Source organism: Plectrocnemia conspersa, unplaced genomic scaffold, assembly GCF_051122295.1.
Source record: "Plectrocnemia conspersa isolate PC_06_02 unplaced genomic scaffold, ASM5112229v1 ptg000002l, whole genome shotgun sequence".
NCBI classification, from domain to species: domain Eukaryota; kingdom Metazoa; phylum Arthropoda; class Insecta; order Trichoptera; family Polycentropodidae; genus Plectrocnemia; species Plectrocnemia conspersa.
Window position 1 is genome coordinate 6712295 of NW_028277166.1, and position 19225 is coordinate 6731519.

At 33.3% G+C, this 19225-nt stretch overlaps 2 protein-coding genes across 4 annotated transcripts; both read left to right on the plus strand.

The window, feature by feature from the left end:
• The first annotated feature begins 1890 nt into the window (after positions 1 to 1890).
• On the plus strand, positions 1891 to 7563 carry Prp6 (pre-mRNA processing factor 6). The gene is made up of 15 exons (XM_088204980.1): positions 1891 to 2003; positions 2116 to 2175; positions 2239 to 2362; positions 2424 to 2554; positions 2829 to 3153; positions 3223 to 3418; positions 3559 to 3752; positions 4469 to 4954; positions 5018 to 5234; positions 5310 to 5473; positions 5539 to 5715; positions 5791 to 5924; positions 5993 to 6143; positions 6216 to 6326; positions 7293 to 7563. The coding sequence occupies exons 1-15, from the start codon at positions 1909 to 1911 to the stop codon at positions 7515 to 7517; spliced, it is 2790 nt and encodes a 929-aa protein (XP_088061106.1). The 5' UTR covers positions 1891 to 1908; the 3' UTR covers positions 7518 to 7563.
• Positions 7564 to 7681: 118 nt separating this feature from the next.
• LOC148237481 (brefeldin A-inhibited guanine nucleotide-exchange protein 3) lies at positions 7682 to 19225 on the plus strand. 3 transcript variants are annotated; one of them, XR_015812605.1, is made up of 22 exons: positions 7682 to 7977; positions 8164 to 8297; positions 8359 to 8478; positions 9424 to 9598; positions 9664 to 9790; positions 9856 to 10035; positions 10111 to 10206; positions 10273 to 10500; positions 10566 to 10793; positions 10858 to 10913; positions 10980 to 11284; positions 11346 to 11513; positions 12446 to 12629; positions 12689 to 12812; positions 12874 to 13208; positions 13283 to 13529; positions 13590 to 13686; positions 13751 to 14125; positions 14964 to 15137; positions 15249 to 17750; positions 18376 to 18651; positions 18774 to 18903. XR_015812605.1 is itself a non-coding variant. In XM_088205058.1 (21 exons), the coding sequence occupies exons 1-21, from the start codon at positions 7893 to 7895 to the stop codon at positions 18969 to 18971; spliced, it is 6138 nt and encodes a 2045-aa protein (XP_088061184.1). In that variant the 5' UTR covers positions 7682 to 7892; the 3' UTR covers positions 18972 to 19225. The 3 variants fall into 3 exon arrangements, 2 of the variants coding, with proteins under 2 accessions (XP_088061184.1, XP_088061185.1); XM_088205058.1 differs by lacking the exon at positions 18376 to 18651 and having other exon boundaries at positions 18774 to 19225; XM_088205059.1 differs by lacking the exon at positions 18376 to 18651 and having other exon boundaries at positions 9664 to 9775; positions 18774 to 19225.

The following is a 19225-nucleotide window of genomic DNA, read 5'->3' on the forward strand; positions in this document are numbered from 1 at the left end:
AATTCCAGGTAAGAATCTATGGACATTCTATAGAATGCTATAAACTTTTTGTCTGTTTGATTCAGTTGTTCTGCTGCTACAAACAGATTTGACTTGATATTTCTCTGTATATAGGGATGACACCAATATTGCCTTCTTAATGCTCTAATAGCCAATTATATCTTCTTCATCTCAACTACTATTCGACATTTTGCGAAAAACAGCTTTGTGACTACAAACTTATAGAGAACTTTGCTCCGAATAATCCAGAATCAGTTGCGCTCGTGTGCGGTGTGAGGTTTTAATTTGATTGCAAGCTGGTTGTGTGTGTGACTAGTATGCAACGAATTTGCAACTCGAGTTGCAAAACAGTTGCTCCGTGTGCGGAGGGCCTTTGTATGGAAAATGACAGACAGACAGCGAACGCGAGACGCGAAGCGAAGGCGAAGCGTGCCGGTTGTGATTGTTCACAAACTATTCGTTAGACATACGAAAATAAATGTAAAAACGGTCTTCATTAGATTAAATTATGGAGCCTATGATATTCTCCACAGTTTTTCCGGGTTTTATTTATGTCGTGTACCCAAATTCTTTGCCCTTTTTCTTATTTTTTAATAATAAAACAGTAAAAAATAATATATCGTCACGCTTTCGCCACGCCTTCGCTTCGCTATGTCTACGCGTCTAGTGTGACGTCTTCGCATTGCTCACGCTTCGGTTCGCTTTCGCCATGCCTTCGCTTCGCTCTCTATTTGACAAAGCCTTTAGAATTTTATATTTAATAAGTATTGTATTTCACAAAAAGTTTAAAATGAAAATAATTAATAGTAAAAATTCCAAATCTTTTGATTTCAAATAAGTTTTATTAGTTGAAAACAAAGCAATATTAAATAAAAAATACAAGGATTGAAAATCGATTATATATAAATATAACATAAGCATATAAACATCAAAGACATAAGTTAATGTAATAAATTTAAATATATTTTTTTAAATCAATAATAATTTAATTATTTTATCTACAATATACCAAAATGAAATAATTCTAAATATATCACATGAAACAGATATACATGTTAATTTACATATAGGGATGGTATATACATATATACACTTATAATTGTTTTGGTAGTGTGATATAAATGCTGGCTTCCTGCGATTTCATATTTTTCTCAATCACGAAGAAATGGCTCGCATGAAAAACAATTAGCTCAAATGATGTGGTCATTGTCATCAAGACATATGCGTATTTTACAGAGCTCAACAATCCCTATTTTTGGAGGGGCTCAAAAAATGGCAAGGAAATTGCGAAAAGTGTATTTCCCTAAAAGGGGACTATGCTTAAAAATAAAAACTTTGTTTTTCAAAAAAATGGCGTCTTAATTCCAGGCTCGTACGTATACATTTAAAACTTCGACTTTTTCAAGAATACCTCTATAAAACATGCATATAAGCACGTGTTTAGTGCGGTGTTAAAAAATCTGATTTCTATTTTTGTAGGACGACATTCACTAACGACTATTCGATACATAAACCGTATCTAGGGGTGTTTTCAATTTAATTCACAAAGCATACTTATTTAAAGAATACTAATCTATATTAATGTTTCTTTTCTTTGGTAATTTAATTTTCTATGAATGAGAATTTTAAAAGCATCTTCCTTATTTTAATTTCCAAGAACAAATTGTGTGTTTTTTAGAAACATATAATTTGATTGGAAAATATAGTACATAATTAGAAGCTGGTTAAACGTTGTTCGATATTACCCCATTCCTTAATTAAAATGTCTGAATATTTTGATATATATTGTGTACAGTGATTAAATTAATATTACAGATACTCTTAATTATTACCTAGAGCTTGTTTTATTGTATTATTTTATATATTTTTTATAGCACTAGCAACACTTGCGAGTTGTTTGACAGCGCCATGGCTGTCCCGCCGCAAGCTTTCGTCAATCGTAATAAGAAGCATTTTTTGGGTATCCCGGCCCCTCTAGGATATGTAGCCGGTGTCGGAAGAGGGTATTCAATTATTCCAACAAGATTTTTTTATTATAATCAACCTTTTAAAACATCGTAAAAAGTAGATTCAAAATTTATAACTAAACACTAACGCATAATTCATACCTTTTAGAGCAACTGGATTCACGACACGATCTGATATCGGCCCTGCCCGTGATGCGAACGACGTTTCGTAAGTTTAAATTTGAATAACCTCAATTTTATCAAGTATTAAATGAATTTATTTTAATTTCAGTGACGATAGACACGCACCCCCGCCAGCAAAACGTAAGAAAAACGAGGAAGAAGACGACGATGAGGATTTGAACGATTCTAATTATGATGAATTTTCTGGATATAGTGGTTCACTCTTTTCAAAGGTATTTTATAATTATTCAATTTTTAAAACGCAGCTTTTTAATCTTATATATACTTATACAGGATCCATATGATAAAGACGATGCTGAAGCAGATGCTATTTATGAAGCAATTGATAAGAGAATGGATGAAAAGCGCAAAGAATACAGAGAGAAACGTCTTAAAGAGGATTTGGAGCGATACCGTCAAGAAAGGTAAATTTAATTATATAGCTAGTAGTCAATACAAACGGAAAGTAATTTTATTATACATATAATGAAGTAGATTCATTTATTCCATTGTAATAGTAATAATTATGTTTATGTCATTATATTGTCTAATACTATGTCGGTAGTGTATGTACATAAATTTATACATATATACTATTCTATATAAATGTTAACAAAAAATAATTATTAGAGAAACAAAATAGAAAAATCAAGTACTGATACATTTTTTTTGAGATAATCGATTGTATTTCATTTTCAGACCTAAAATTCAACAACAATTCTCCGATTTGAAACGTGATCTAATAAAAGTCACAGAAGATGAGTGGGCTGCCATACCGGAAGTCGGCGATGCTCGTAACCGCAAACAGCGCAATCCCAGGGCTGAAAAATTCACGCCATTACCAGATAGTGTACTGTCTCGTAATCTTGGCGGAGACTCGTCCAACTCCTTAGATCCTACTTCGGGGTTGGCTTCGATGAATCCGGGTGTGATGACTCCTGGAATGCTCACGCCGACAGGCGATATGGATCTCCGTAAGATCGGTCAAGCGAGGAATACCTTGATGAATGTCAAATTATCACAAGTAATACTATTGCTGTATGTATTGCTTATACTTTACTTTTGTGTAAAATTAATTATTGGAATGTTTTAGGTGTCAGATTCAGTCACAGGACAAACCGTTGTCGATCCAAAAGGTTATTTGACTGATTTACAATCTATGATTCCGACATACGGAGGCGATATTAATGATATAAAAAAAGCTAGACTGTTACTTAAATCGGTGCGTGAGACTAATCCGAATCATCCTCCTGCTTGGATTGCTAGTGCTCGATTGGAAGAAGTTACTGGTAACTTATTTTGTATTGCTGCATACTCTGCTTAATTTTTTATATAGGAATTCTTTAACAGAAATTTATATCAAAATAGTGTATAAGCTTTTGATTGATTATACATATGTATGACTGCTTGTTATTATTTACATTTATAGGAAAAGTACAATCGGCTCGAAATTTGATAATGAAAGGCTGCGAAGTTAATCCCAGTAGTGAAGAACTGTGGCTAGAAGCAGCACGCTTACAGCCGAGGGATACAGCTCGCGCTGTCATAGCACAAGCTGCACGTCACGTTTCGACTAGTGTGCGAGTTTGGATAAAGGCTGCTGATCTTGAACAAGAGACTAAAGTATGACACTGAAACTAAATTTTAAAATTACACGATTAAGAACTAGATCATTCCCTTTAGTGAAATCTGGTTTCGAGACACTACGTTGGGTGACTGTATGATTATTACAACGGATGATTTCAAACAATTCTTATTTGATGTGAAGCCATTTGTGTGGTTTTTTGCAGATGAGTTTTAAAACTCATAAAAATATGGTTTAAAGATTTTTTGAGGTAATTTATGGCTTTTGAAAATGTGTGGCTATTGTGCAATTCTGGGTGTACTGCTAAATTTTAATGTTCTATTAAAACAAACCATTTTCATTTGATGATTTCTAAGTACTATTTTTGAAAACCCATAATATTAATTAACAGATTGATTTAATTTAGAGCAGAATTTTTTATATCACTAGCCATACACAATAATGTTACTTGTGAGTGAGTTATCAATTTGATGAGAGATAATCTGTATGCTAAATCATGTAAAGAATACGTTCTTATTTAACCGCCTTACTTCTGAGGTTTTTTTACATTTGATTATGCATTGGAATAGAGTTGGTTCTATCCTAGATTCCCATATTTGTCTTCTTGCTACCAGTGCTAAGTCAGAAAGTTTATTCTAATGTTTGAAAACGATGCACAGCTGAAATCAACGAGTAGCTCTTCGTATAAATTGAGTCATTTTATCTTTGTGGTAAATATCTTGTAATGTGTTATTAAGTGTTTATTTAATTTCAGGCTAAACGTCGAGTTTTCCGAAAGGCTCTCGAACACATACCTAACTCGGTGCGTTTATGGAAAGCTGCCGTCGAATTAGAGAACCCTGAAGATGCTCGTATTTTATTATCGAGAGCAGTAGAGTGTTGTCCGACGAGTGTCGAACTGTGGCTCGCTTTGGCTAGATTAGAAACTTACGAGAACGCCAGAAAAGTGTTGAACAAAGCCAGAGAGAACGTTCCCACCGACAGGCAAATCTGGGTGACGGCCGCCAAATTGGAAGAAGTTAACGGAAACATCAACATGGTGGAGAAGATCATCGATCGTGCCATTACGTCTCTGAGTGCAAACGGTGTGGAAATCAACAGAGAGCATTGGTTCAAAGAAGCTGTGGAAGCTGAGAAATCTGGCGCTACTCAAACGTGCCAGGTCATAGTGAAAGCTATAATCAGTCACGGTGTTGAGCCGGAAGATCAGAAACACACATGGATGGAAGACGCTGAACATGTAAGATTTATTTATCTACCATATGCATATTAAGCGTAAGTACTTACGGTGATTTATTTTTAGTGTATGAATCAAGGCGCTTTCGAGTGCTCCAGGGCCGTCTACGGTCATGCGCTCAGCGTATTCCCATCTAAGAAGTCAATTTGGTTAAGAGCAGCTCACTTGGAACGCTTAAAAGGTACGAGACCAAGTCTCGAAGCACTACTACAAAGAGCAGTTGCGCATTGTCCCAAATCGGAGGTTTTGTGGCTTATGGGAGCGAAATCTAAATGGATGGCTGGTGTGTATAATACATATATCAAATATGTTTTTTTTTATTTAATATCTTATAATATTAACATATATAATCAAATAGGTGATGTGCCAGCTGCTCGTGGTATTTTATCATTGGCTTTTCAGGCCAATCCCAACTCGGAAGAGATTTGGTTGGCTGCTGTTAAATTGGAGAGTGAAAATCAAGAATATGATCGAGCCAGAAGACTTTTATCGAAAGCCCGTGCTTCTGCTCCAACTCCAAGGGTTTGTTTAATTTATTTATATTACAAATTTAGCAATGATAAACATATGTACTTAATTGATTGTAGGTCATGATGAAGTCTGCAAAACTGGAATGGGCGTTGGACAATTTGAAAGTTGCTTTGGAGCTCTTGGAAGACGCAATCAAAGTATATCCTGATTTTCCAAAATTAGTCATGATGAAGGGACAAATTGAAGAACAACTCGATCAAAAAGATACTGCCAATAATTCGTACAACACCGGAGTCAGTATCACTTACTATAATTGATATATATTTTTTTTATTAAATACATATTGTGATTATTTTATATTTATATAGCTGAAGAAAAATTATAGTTCTGTGCCATTGTGGATTCTATTATCGCAGCTGGAAGAAAAACGTGGACTCATAACAAAGACAAGATCGGTACTGGAGAAAGCTCGATTGCGCAATCCGAAAATTCCAGAGCTTTGGTATTCAGATTTTTATTTAAATATATTTTTATAAATTATGTAATTGCTAGAGTTTTTATGTAAAACAGGTTAGAAGCAATAAGAGTGGAAGTGCGCGGCAAACAGACCGAAATCGCCAACTCACTGATGGCTAGAGCGTTGCAAGAATGTCCCAATTCAGGATTGCTTTGGGCTGAAGCCATATTCCTGGAAGCTAGACCTCAGCGTAAAACTAAGAGCGTATGTTGTATGATTTAATGGGTTTTTATTATGCTTTGCTGTTTATTTTATAAAAAAAATATTCAATTGTAGGTCGACGCATTGAAGAAATGTGAACATGATGCACACGTACTGCTAGCAGTCGCTAAATTGTTTTGGTCAGAACGAAAGAATCAGAAATGCAGGGATTGGTTCAATAGAACGGTAAATAGAAAAGATTTTTTTACTTGATTATATGTTCTATTCATAAATATACAAATAATAGCAACATTAATATAACATTAAAATTAATCATTTGCAGATATTCAAATAATTGGTTTTATTTGGACTAATGCAGATGACATTAAGTTATTTTTTTGACTTTATATTATTTTTAATCTAATGACTTGTTTCATTCTTTATTTTAAATACTTGTGAGCATTGGAAAGCCAAACACTTGTATATGCATCCTGCATTCATAAATCGGGGCTCTATCGAGAACATTATTATGTTCATATCAGTTTCCAAATCAATAAAATAAAATTATAATACTATGAACTATTGGATTTGTTAGATGCAATGTCAATCTGTGATGACGTAGACAGTATAGACGGAGCTAATTATAATTAAATGGCACATAAAAGCAGAGTTATCGCCAGAATCCCTACCAATAGCTTGAAAAAAAATGTTTTCTAGATATACACATCAATGTGACTCAAGGGATTCATATCTCAGCATACCTTGTAGAAATTTGAATATTTGTATTTTCTCATCTCTACTGAATCGTTTCCGTTATAAAGTAATCAGTTGCATTATTTGGCAACCGTACAATAAATTCTCATTTTTAAGATATTGAGTAATTAATTATAATGGCTTAAAATTTTTTTTAGCATTTAAATTATATTCAGTAGTAACACTTCATATTAATTATAATCAGTATCTTTTCGGGTTCTATAGTGGTGTGCTTTTTAGAGACGCAAAGTTAAAACCTCTGAAAGACATAGACGTAATTTAGGGGATGCTGTTAAGTGTGCCTATTATTATGAGCTAGATCGGATATCTATGTGTGGTGTTTGTCTTTTGGCGGGTGGGAGAGAGAAACTTAAATTTTCATCGATGAGTCATCCCTTATCACAACCTCACTACCATACATTTTCATGTGAATATTATTAATTCATTATTTTGTTTTAGTTGAAAATTGATCCTGACTATGGTGACGCTTGGGCATATTACTACAAATTCGAAGTCATGCACGGAACTGAAGCTCAACAGGAAGACGTCAGGAATAGGTGTAAAGCGGCTGAGCCGCACCACGGAGAGAATTGGTGCAAGATATCAAAAAATATAAAAAACTGGTGTCTCAACTTTGAACAGATTTTATTGCTAGTCGCCAAAGACCTACCTGTACCCACTTAATTTAATGTTGTTCATACGAATAAATAAAAAAATCTTTAATCATGAACAGTTTTTTATTAATATTTATAAAATAATCATTGGTATTTTTTACATGGCCAACTTTATAGTGTGTTATGATTGCAAGCGAGTAGTATTATTGATTTTTCGGGAAACACTGCTATTGGTTCAATACTGAGCATGCTCAGTGCAGAATCCACAGGTAACATATGACATTTACATTTCCAAATAAAGTCCATATTGAAGATGCGCCATCAGTGTATTTATCGTGAATATCTCATAAAATGCGTTAATGGATAGATTTGATCAAAAGTATAAGAAAATCTAAACAGTTTCATCAAGAAAATATACTACATGACACATTGACGCTACATTACCATGGAGGAACTTCTACTGGAGATTATAAAAGAGTCGTGTGGACCGAAAGGTTCTCAATTGAGGGATAGCTGTCAACAAGCATACGGTAAACTATATACGACATCAAGAATCAATATCAAATTAAAGATGAATCATGAATTATTGTTCTAAAAAAATTGTATTGTATATATCTGATAATGAAATATATGATATTGATTTCTAGCATCACATGCTAAATATATATTTTCCATCAATTATCTTAATCATTAATGTATAATTATGATAAATTTAGACCTGCTATGTAACCAACAAGGCTCTACGAGAGATCCGTCCTACGAATTGAGGAGAGTTTGCTTCATTCCGTTACAAATTGCTCTCGAAACAAAACGTCCCAAATTAGTATCGCTTGCTTTGAATGGATTTCATGTAAATATTAAGTTATTTATGATGAAATGATTTGGTTTTGTAATGCTTTATATATTTTTAGAAAATATTGCGAGATGATCGTTTCCATAAAGGAAATGAACCCGAAGATGACTCTCTTTGGCTGCCGTCGCAGTTGTTATGCGCCACATCTTCTATGGCTTATCATTCGCAAGAAACACAGGTATTTAAATCAGCCTTATAAATTATTAAGAAGCTATAAAAAAGGGACAGACTCTTGATATAACTAGCTTTCAGGCTTTCAGACAGCGCATATACAGTAGACCCCCCAATAGCACGATAAATTGGGAACGTGCGTATTTGTTGTATAGTTGTGGGTCCAGAAAATACTCATAATTTTTTTTGCAATACGTATGTACGAATCAGGAGCGTGTGATGAGATATCCTCCCAAATAGCACGTCCTCAATTTACCGTGTTATTGGGGGGTCTATTGTAGGTATTTTAATTCCTACTGCATTTAGCGACTGTCTGTGACTTAATTATTTTCATGGCGAATCTTTAATTAAAGCCAAATATGGCGAGAAGACAAACCGCTAAGAATAAGTAGAAATTTGGGAATAAACGCATTCTCACATTACCATGTTCAATGCTTTCACAACCAACTCTGTTACAATGTATTGTTTTGGTGGATCAAAATTTATAAGCTGCGTAATAAGACCACCAAAGTTGATCCAGTAGTGGATTCTTTATCCATAATCTTCTATTATCAATTAAATAAAAAAAACATGCTGCAACTGGCATCATCTCTCAAATCGAGAAATTGATTTTATCGACTTTTACATTGTTATACTTTTTTGAAGCCGTTCTTTGTTTTAAAAGTCCTTTGAAGATAAATATCAGTTGTCTTTCAAAAGATAATGCTTTAATATTTACATCATTATACGATGACTGTTCCATCTATATATATCGAATATTATTTACAATTTATATATTTAACGGTATTCTAACACATTAGTGTATATAAAATAAAAAGGGTGATAATAAGCAACCTTGTAGAGCACCACAATAAACTTATCATGATATAGATGTCTTTTGTAGCTGTAAATGTATAAATTGCACGTCGATTTCATATATAACAACATACTTAATATACTATGTTTTTATTAGGTTCATATTTTACGCGTTCTTTTGGCGCTCGGGATAAGAAACGGAGGCGCCCTTAACGGACGCTTAGTGCTGTGGGTTGCAGGACGTTGCGCGGAAGCAGCAGCAACTCCCCAAGTAGCCGCTGCTGCTCGTGCAGCCGCAGCCATGACCATAAGAGCCTTTTGCTTATCTTTAGGTATACTATTATATCAACAAATATAATTTTAACACCGTTTTCACGTTTTAACATAAACATTTTAGACGAAGAGTGCCAAGAAATCCTTAACGATAACTCTATGATTAAGAATAAGATATCGGCGGCGGCTTGCTTTAGTGAAATAATTCCAATAATGCAGTATTTGTGCAGCAGATTGTGCGAAACGCAATTGTAATTAGTATATATTAGATAATAAACTACAGATCATGTTAAATGATTAATATCAATCGTTGCAGAAATACGAAAGCTAACGTGACGGCTATTTTCTTCTTGGAGTGTCTTCTTACATTAGTGACGAGCTTACCCGAGATTGTGAGCAGCAATACGCATTTTACTAATTTCTTATGGCAGAAGTTTTGTCCGGCTCTCATCTCGTTCTTGGGTACTCCGAGAGTAGATAAAAAGATTAAATCGAGGTTTGACGATCATTATTATACAAATATATCTGAAGCATTATTTGCGATTAAAAAAATTCCGTTCTTATATTTTAGAGATGAAGGTCAAGGTGTAGACGATTCCGGTCGAGGATCTGGATCGTTAGCTAGTGCACCAAGTTTCAATAGTCAACAAGCCAAAACAGTATATAGGTGTGTATTGTATTGTAATGAACATGTTTTAGTATGTATATTTATTTTTATTAATTCATTTTTCAGCATTGCAGCTCAGTTGATTCGATTAGTTGGTTGTATCGGATCTTTGAGGCCGGTCTTAGAAGCTCTGTATCATAGAATGCTTCTATATCCGCCCGTTTCTCACAGAATCGAAGCTTTGAGAAGCACGAAAGATCTGTTGAGAGATTCAAAGAAAATATGCTTTCTTTTGACATTGAAGCAATCCAATAACGTGATGGATCACAGTGATGAAATGGCTCTAATTAGATTGTGAGTGAAAATAACGACAAAATGTGTTCCAATACCATCAACTCTTATTTATATAAATATTTTAGAATAATGGATGCGTTCGAAGAATGCGCTACCAGTAACAATCCAAATATTTTGTTGGTGAGTTTGGAATGCATCGTTGGATTTTTGGAAGCTTTGGAAGATTTGTGTGAAGGCAGATACACGCCACCAAATGTAGACGAAATAAACAGCAAGTGGCCCAAGTTAGAAGACGCTGATTATAGAGGACCTTTGACATATCAGAGTTTAGCCAGATTACCGAGTCCTTATAGGTAACATAAATGATTAAATTCAACATTGTTTACCTCATAATAATATTGCTATTTATTATTATAGAGATTTAGTTGCTGAAATGCAGAATAAGATTGATAACGACGCATCGGACTCATCGCGTAATTTAACACTTAAAATTGAATATGTTTAAAATTTTTATATTAACTTTTATTGTAATTTAATAGATACATCTGGTCCTGAAGATAATAGCGCAGGTAGCGAATGCGAACTTGACTCTGATGCTGATAGCGTTTTCTTACCGACGCGTCCTCAACGCAGCTCACATAAAGATAGTGATTATGGCGACGAGGATGTGAAGGAACCTCAAGAGATATCCAATTCTAAAAGAGTGCCTCGTACTCTCAACTTGGGCCGATGCAATATCACCGATTATAACGTCGATGTCGAGAGGCAAAATGCTCGACAGTTTGTAAAAACGCTTCAAAATGTTATGGTTCCGAAACTACTTTCATTCAGGACATGCATTGAAGTAAGAATATATATTATTTATATTTAAATGTGGTTGAAATGACTCATATATTTATGTTTAGGTGGATGAATCTATGCAAGATTTTGCGTCAAAATGCTGTCAATATAATGCGTCTCGTGGTCCATCTAGTGCAACAATAATGAACGCAGACGGAATTTACTTAGCAACGTATTCCGGTTTATTATTGAATCTGAAGATGATCATTTCCGGATACTATAAAGGAGAATGTGTATGTTATTTTAAATTAAATTATTGTTGAGAACACTACAAGATAAATCGATTTATAAGTAAAATTAAACACTGAACATGATGAACATATATTTTCATCAAAAAATGTAACTAAAAATTGAATCAGATTTGGTATTGTTGCTACTACATTTACTGACCGTTTTTTATAGACCATTTATAATCATTAACTGACCATATAATAATAATATTACTTACCATTTTATTTCATTCTTTAAAAAGCTATACAGTGAAATCTCAGTATAGTGAAGCTCACGGGCCGAAGAAAAAAATTCGTTATATTGAATGTAAAGAAGATGATATATTATTATCTTATTTTTAATTACCATATTACTACAGCATCAAAATAACAGATCGTTTTTTGTCCAATTTTAAGGATACTGTAATAAACAAAATAAAATTTGTTAATAATATGTTTTATAAAAAAAGTTTGAGGGTCGGCGAAACACCTTGAATATCGCTTGTGAATACATCCAGTACATGCCAAGTCAAGGACGAACTGAATTCATAGAAATATTGTGTCAAGTTCTAATGTCATTCTTAAATTCGGATCAAAATATTTCGTTATACTGAGATCAATCTTTGTTACAATGAAAACATTTTGTATAAAAGCTTTTCGGGTACAAATTGAAGATTCGTTATACTGGGAATTTCGGTATTCGTTATAAAGACATTTCACTGTATATTGTTTTTTATGAACGCACGTTGTTCTCTGATTTATAACTAACCAATTACTTTAAAAAAAACAATTAATGTAAAAAATATATACTTATAATTACTGACCGTTTAATAATTTACCATTTATTAAAATTACTCATGGTTGAATTAAATTTCTGAGCAAAACCAAACCAAATTATTTTTTAATTTTCCTCCATAAAATAAAAATAATTTTAATCTTTAACATTGTCATTTTAGTTGTCTATACCTTTATCGGAAGAAGAATTCGTCGAAGAAGTGCAAGGAAGTGGAGTTTTAGTATATTTATCAGCGACTTGGTTGTGTGAGGTCTATCAGCAAATCATCACAACGTCAATTTTAGAAGTAGGCGGCTTCCAGCCGTCCACTCAAGAGCACAACGCTTTAATAAACTTATTAATGGGTAAATATATTACTATAGCCACATAAATAAAAGTATATAACAAATGTTTTCATTGTAAGATTTTGGAGGAATTGGACCCAGTCAAGTGATGTGCGATTGGCAACGCCTGAAAGAAGTTTCGATGCCCAATTCAGCTCTGAATGAAACCAATGAAAAATTAGCTGCATTAAAAATAGCTAGAAGGTATATTAATTAATAAATCTATATTAATAATAAATTATTACCATCATTGTATTCTTTATAGGTTATTAACGTGTATGTGGGACTCGATGGTTACTCTATTGAGTGTATCGCTAATCGGAAAGTATTGCAAATCGGGCAAGATAAATTCGCATATGAATCTTAACAAATTGTTACCACGAAAATCGAGGTTTTCTTCTAAGAAAGATAAAGCTGTGGACGCTTGTGTGACTCTGTCATTAGAAGGCCTTCATAAAGCTGCAAGAATAAGTAATACGTTACGTCTTCAGAATCGTTGCAGTAATTTATTATCATTGCTGTCGAATTCGGCTTGTTCTGAACCACCGTCTACTAAGATACTTTCAGCACATGCGTTATCACTTGACGTTCTAATAACAGGTTTAAACAAAATTATATTATGTAATTCTCATAAATTGTATATAGTATATAATTAAATTATTAAATATTTTTAGGTGGACTAGAATTAGGATCACATTCAGTCGATTGTTGGAAGCACATCTTTTCAGCATGTCAATATGTATACAAACTAGAACACACACTATTCGGACAACAGTGCAATACTACCACACCTCTCATTACGTTACAAACGTCGAGAAATAAAACAATATCGTTCACACAGAACACGTCCACTAATTTTTTCAGCGATCGATTACATCAGAATTTTAAACTCAATCAGAATCAATTGGACGATGAGACATGGTATGTAGTAAAATAATATATGTATAATATTATGTATCTTTATCAATTTCTATATTGTAGTATCGACGTATATAATTTTCTACAAACAAACATTGATAATTCATCATCGAACAATAAAATGTCAGTGGCATCCATTATACAAAAATGCAGTCAAAATGTAAGTGATTTTTACCGATATCTATTTAACGACCAATATGATTAAAATTGAGTTGATATTACAGACTAATAAACCCGGACCACGAGGTTACATATGTGGCACAGATGCAGCTAAAGTATGCTGCGCACTATCACAACACGTTGATGTGCTGTTTAACGATGCCGCAAATAAACTGAACCTGCCAGCGTTGAATAAATTCCTGCAGCAGTTGTGCATAGCTTCGGAAAAGCAGCTATGTGCAGAAGGACCTCAAATGGAGCAGCAAGTCAGCGGTAAATGGTGGAAAGGGGGCGGTCATGTTCGAAATACTAATAACTATATGAATATGGGAGGATTACTGAGCCGCGTCGGAGAAGTTACGTTGCAGTGTCTCAAGGCTCCGAGACCTCTCGCTCATCATATGTCTGTATGGACGATAGTCGGCCCTCACTTTATGAAGGTTGGTTAATTAAGCGTTATAATGTCTAAATTTAATTTCAGACATATCCGTTCTTTATGGTTTCTTTACTTTTATTTTACACATTTTAATTATTTTTTCAATGACATTAGTGGTGTATAAATAGCCCCTATTTTTTTAATGCTAAGAGATGTCATTATTAAGATTTGAAAAATATTATTAAATATATTAAATTTTGTATACTACTATTTTTCTGTGATTTACTTTTACAACTTTTCATTACCTAGTATTAAAAAGTGTAATATCATTTTTGGCTTTTGTGAAAACGATGAAAGGGATTTAAGAAAGGGTCTTTCATATTATTCAACTTATTTTTTTTCGACAATATTTTTTAATCAATTACTTAAACAAAATATTTGTACTTAACTAGCTGTGGGTCACTCACTGTCGCGAGATACCGTAGCTAATCATACATAATTATTGTTTTTTAAATTCAAATATCAATTCCTTCGTATATCTTCGTCGACTATTTTGTTGAGGGCATATTCTTACAGACTTGACTCCAGTAATGCAAAACTTGCGACCCTCAACTGTATTTTCTGCCTCATAGCACCACTGGTTGTTATCACAATTATTTTACTTTTGTCTAATAAATTTAAATTCTGATATAGTAATAAATAAATGCCCATAACTAAAAATAAACTAACTGTAGCATATATGATATTACTCTAAAATTTCAATAAATTTTATGCTGACCAATTCTGATGATTTAAGAAATACTGCAAAGACAAACTTTCTGTAGATCAAATGCTATTATGATTTCTCTGTTTTATTAAATTATTTTGGATTTATTATTAAAATTTATTTGATATATTTGTAGGCCGCTTGCAGTAAAGATAGGAGAATATCTAAAAAAGCTATTCAATGCATACATGATGCAGTGACAATGCTGTTGAACGAGCAAATTGAACTTCCACATTTCCATTTCAACGAAGCGCTTTTAAAACCTTTTGAAAATCTATTGTGCTTGGAATTATGCGATAGTGACGTTCAAGTAAATATAATTATATTATATTATAATATCTAGGGCTCAAAATATAAGTTTTCCTAATTTTGAGCCCTGTATCAATTGAAATAAAAAATAATAATTGCTAATTTATTTCAGGAACAGATTATATCGTGCATATGCGAATTCGTAGAAGCGAATCAAACCGAGATAAAATCCGGCTGGCGTCCGTTATTCGGAACACTACGAGCCGCAAACAACTCCAATCAATATTTGGCCGTTTTGGAGATATTCAGAGTGTTCTTGAACACGGATAATACTTTAGTGTTTGCAAATGCTGCCGTCGATTGTATTTTATGCTTGCTCAGTTATATTAGAGGTTCTAATCTGGACTCCATCACGAATGGTGATAATGGAATGAACGATCCGGAGTCGCCCAATAAATCGATGAAAACTGTATTCAATCTATCGCATATATTCAACAATAAAACTACAAAATCTGATATAATATTGATTAACGGCGATCAGTCTCCGATGACGTTTGAGATATGTAAAGAATCTTTACATTATATTGAAAGTTGTGCTGAAATATTGGGAATGATGTATAGTATGCCGAAATGTCCGACGTTTAACACAGCTCATAGAATCAATATCGATATGCCTTTGCAGGTTGTAGATGCTTTATTTCCCAAATCGGCTCTGCATGTTAAACACTTTTGCGATTCTACTGAAAACGCAGATAAAAATGTAATATCATACAGGATTCTATCGACGAGTTTACCGAGTTCGCAGACGATTTATACGTCGTTGGCTAAGATGGATAGGCCGAGCGGGGTGTTGAAGGTGTGGCATTTATTACTGGACGAATTAGTGTCGGCGTCGATATCTTGCACGCAACAGTTTCAAGCGGCCGCTTTAGAGACGTTGTTCAAGATATTGCAAGATATGATGGTAATACCGGGACCTGTGTTCGGATTGCATAGTATCAATCATTTGTTATTACCGGCCATGCAGAATTGGTTGCGGCAAGTCGATAAAAATGATAGTACATGGGCACACTTTACACCCAATTTTAAACATTGCTGTGGAATGGCAACCGATTTGATTGTGAAATATCTGCATCATTTGCAGGACGTTGCCAGCGAATGCGATATATTGAATTCGCAAAGTAAATCTGATCATCATGATAATGTCGAGATAAAAGCCGTCACGTTTGCGCTTAAACAATTGTTACTCATTTTGGTCGAATGCGTGTCTCAACCGCAAGAGATAATAGCTCGATTGGGAGCTTCTTGTATTCGCCATATTATCTTAACATCCGGAGCGCTATTGACGCAGAAGCAATGGGAAATTACTTGCACTAGTTTGCATCGAGCTTGCAACGCAAGCTTGACTCCACTGCAGCAGCTCACGTTGGCGTTCGAAGAGAACTCTGACTCGTTCTATGGAGATTTAGCAATCGTGAAAGTCGCCGCGAGATGCGATAGTTCAATCAATGATAACGTGAGATTACATTCCATGGCTCAACAAGTCTTCTACTACGATTACAGTAAAGAACATTCTATAAACGCCAACAGTTGCCATAGCCGATATCAAAACATTCCATCGCTGAAAAATTTAGTCTTAACCGACGATAGAAGCTATATATTCTTACTCTATCCACAAGAAGCGATGAACACTCCGAATCCCGATTTACATTTGATTCGCATCTCGCTCAAAAGTTTAGTGATGGGTCTGTTAGCACACCAGATACTAGTACAAATAATCGCTACCATATTACTCCAACAATCGTCCAACATTATACCGTTAAATCACATTCTATTGGATACGTTCAAGTCATCAGGCATAACATTGAACAAAAAGTATTCATTAAATTACAGCAATTTAGATATTCTATTCAAATGCTTAGACATGTCATATAAAAGAACGATTTCATTCGATTCGCGACCTGGATTAAAGTTTTTAGTTCAAAAAGTATCGAATCTCGAGAATGCTGCCAATCTATATAAACACACAACGGCAGCTTGGATCATAAAGATCATGGCTTTAACGGAATTTTCATCTTTATTAAAAGTAAAATATAACCCAAACGATCCGAATCAATCCAAACATATATGTTTGATCAATAACGATTTGAAAATCACATGGGATACATTGTGCGATTTGTATATCAGCTCGATCGAAGTGGACATTGTAGCAGCCGAATTCGCAAACAGCGATAAATCTAATAGTTTAAACGAAGAAATAATAAACTCTCTAGAAGGTATGGATTCGTCAGACAACGAATTTGTTGAAGAAATTAAGGAACCTGAGACCGATTTGGCTATTAAAGCAGAGATTGATACGGAAACGGTTCCGGCTCCAAAGCCATTTTTATTCAGTGATTTTCGTAAAGAATTGGTAAATCCTAACAAAGATGATAATAAAGTTGTCAATAAAGAGATTGATGTTAATGATAAAGATAATAAGATCGAAATTGAGAAGAGGAGTAATAAGACAGATGTAAATGAAAGTGTTAATTATAGAAAATGTAACAGAGTCAACGATATGCATACAAATATGATGTTGAATAATGCGAGGAGTACCTATAATGATCCAATATTGCCGCCGAGACCTATTCCTGCAGAAATCGAACAAGAAAGGATACACAGTATTATTCGGGTATGTATTTTTTAAATTATTTATATAAAAAATGTATGTTACCGAGTTTAACACTGGATTTCCTTGATTGAAATTAAACATTTATTACCGAAATGACAATTTTTTTGTTAAACTGAATAGTTATACTATTTTTTTTTCCTTAAAATAAAAAAATGACCAATTTAAAATTTATTAATTAATTAAAATTAAAAAAAATTACAACATTCAACACTATTTAAAAATCCCTTAATAAATATTTTTTTATAATAAACATTTTGGAGTAATCCATGAAATAAGTCACAGCTCCAATTCAACAGTGGATATACTTAAAATATAATTTAAATATTAATTCAATGTTAAAATTTAATTTTATATACTACACTTTATTTGTGTTAACACAGTCAGCTCGAGAAGTAATCGAATCAGCTAGAATTTTTTTTTCTATAAATGTGTTCAAAAAATAAACCAGAGTAACAATAAGTATATCGTATCGTGTGCTTTAGAGCATTCCAAATTTGCCATCTCTTTCTAAATTATGAATAATGATAAAATGTATAGCTCTCGAACTGACTGTGCTAACGCAAATAGAGTATAGTATAGCACTTGTTAAAATTTCATAGATTTAAAAAATTATTAATTTTTTTAGGGGAAGGGGAAATTTTTATTATGCACTACAATATAAATTTAGTTATAAAAACAATAAAAATAACACAAATAATCCATTTATAGCAATAATTTCTCTGTAATACTACTTCAATATTAAAATTTAGCGTTATATAGAAAAATATTGGATGGTCGAAGTTACAAAAGACGAATATAAAATGACTTACCAGAACACAAATTATACTGTTGAACATTAGACATCATCCGAAACAGCGGACCATATATTTTTAGATATAAATCAAGTTATCTTAACTTTGTGGTAAATCACTTTCTAATTATTGTATGGTAAATGAATTACTATTAAGTAAATTAATCTCTTCTTTTATAACAAAAATCACTTACCATTAATAAGTCTTTTAAGTAATATTTGCTTTTTTTCAGGATGCCGATGCAAAAAGAATAGCATATGCCAATACTCTGGCAGCATTTTTAGAGTTAATCTTAACATTCCCCGATGAAGAATTTGAAATGATCTCGAACATCCTCAGTACAGGACTAATCAAGCTTTCGGACAACGCTACAGATTCGCTACTGTTGCAAAGAATAGACGCGTTTGCCAACAGAAAAGACACAGTTTGATTATATATATATATTTATCTTCGTTCTAAACTAAAGCTAAATCTAAGCTTTTACAACTGAAACGACTGACTGCCTCAAATACAATACTACTATATTTTAACTGCTATATAAAATAACTACAAATATGTGTATGTATAATATACACAATTGAATATTATTTTATTAATATACAATAATATATAAAAAAAACTTATGCCAATGTACAAAACTGTAGATAGTGCTTCCAAATTAAAAGTCAAATAAAAACCATTTAA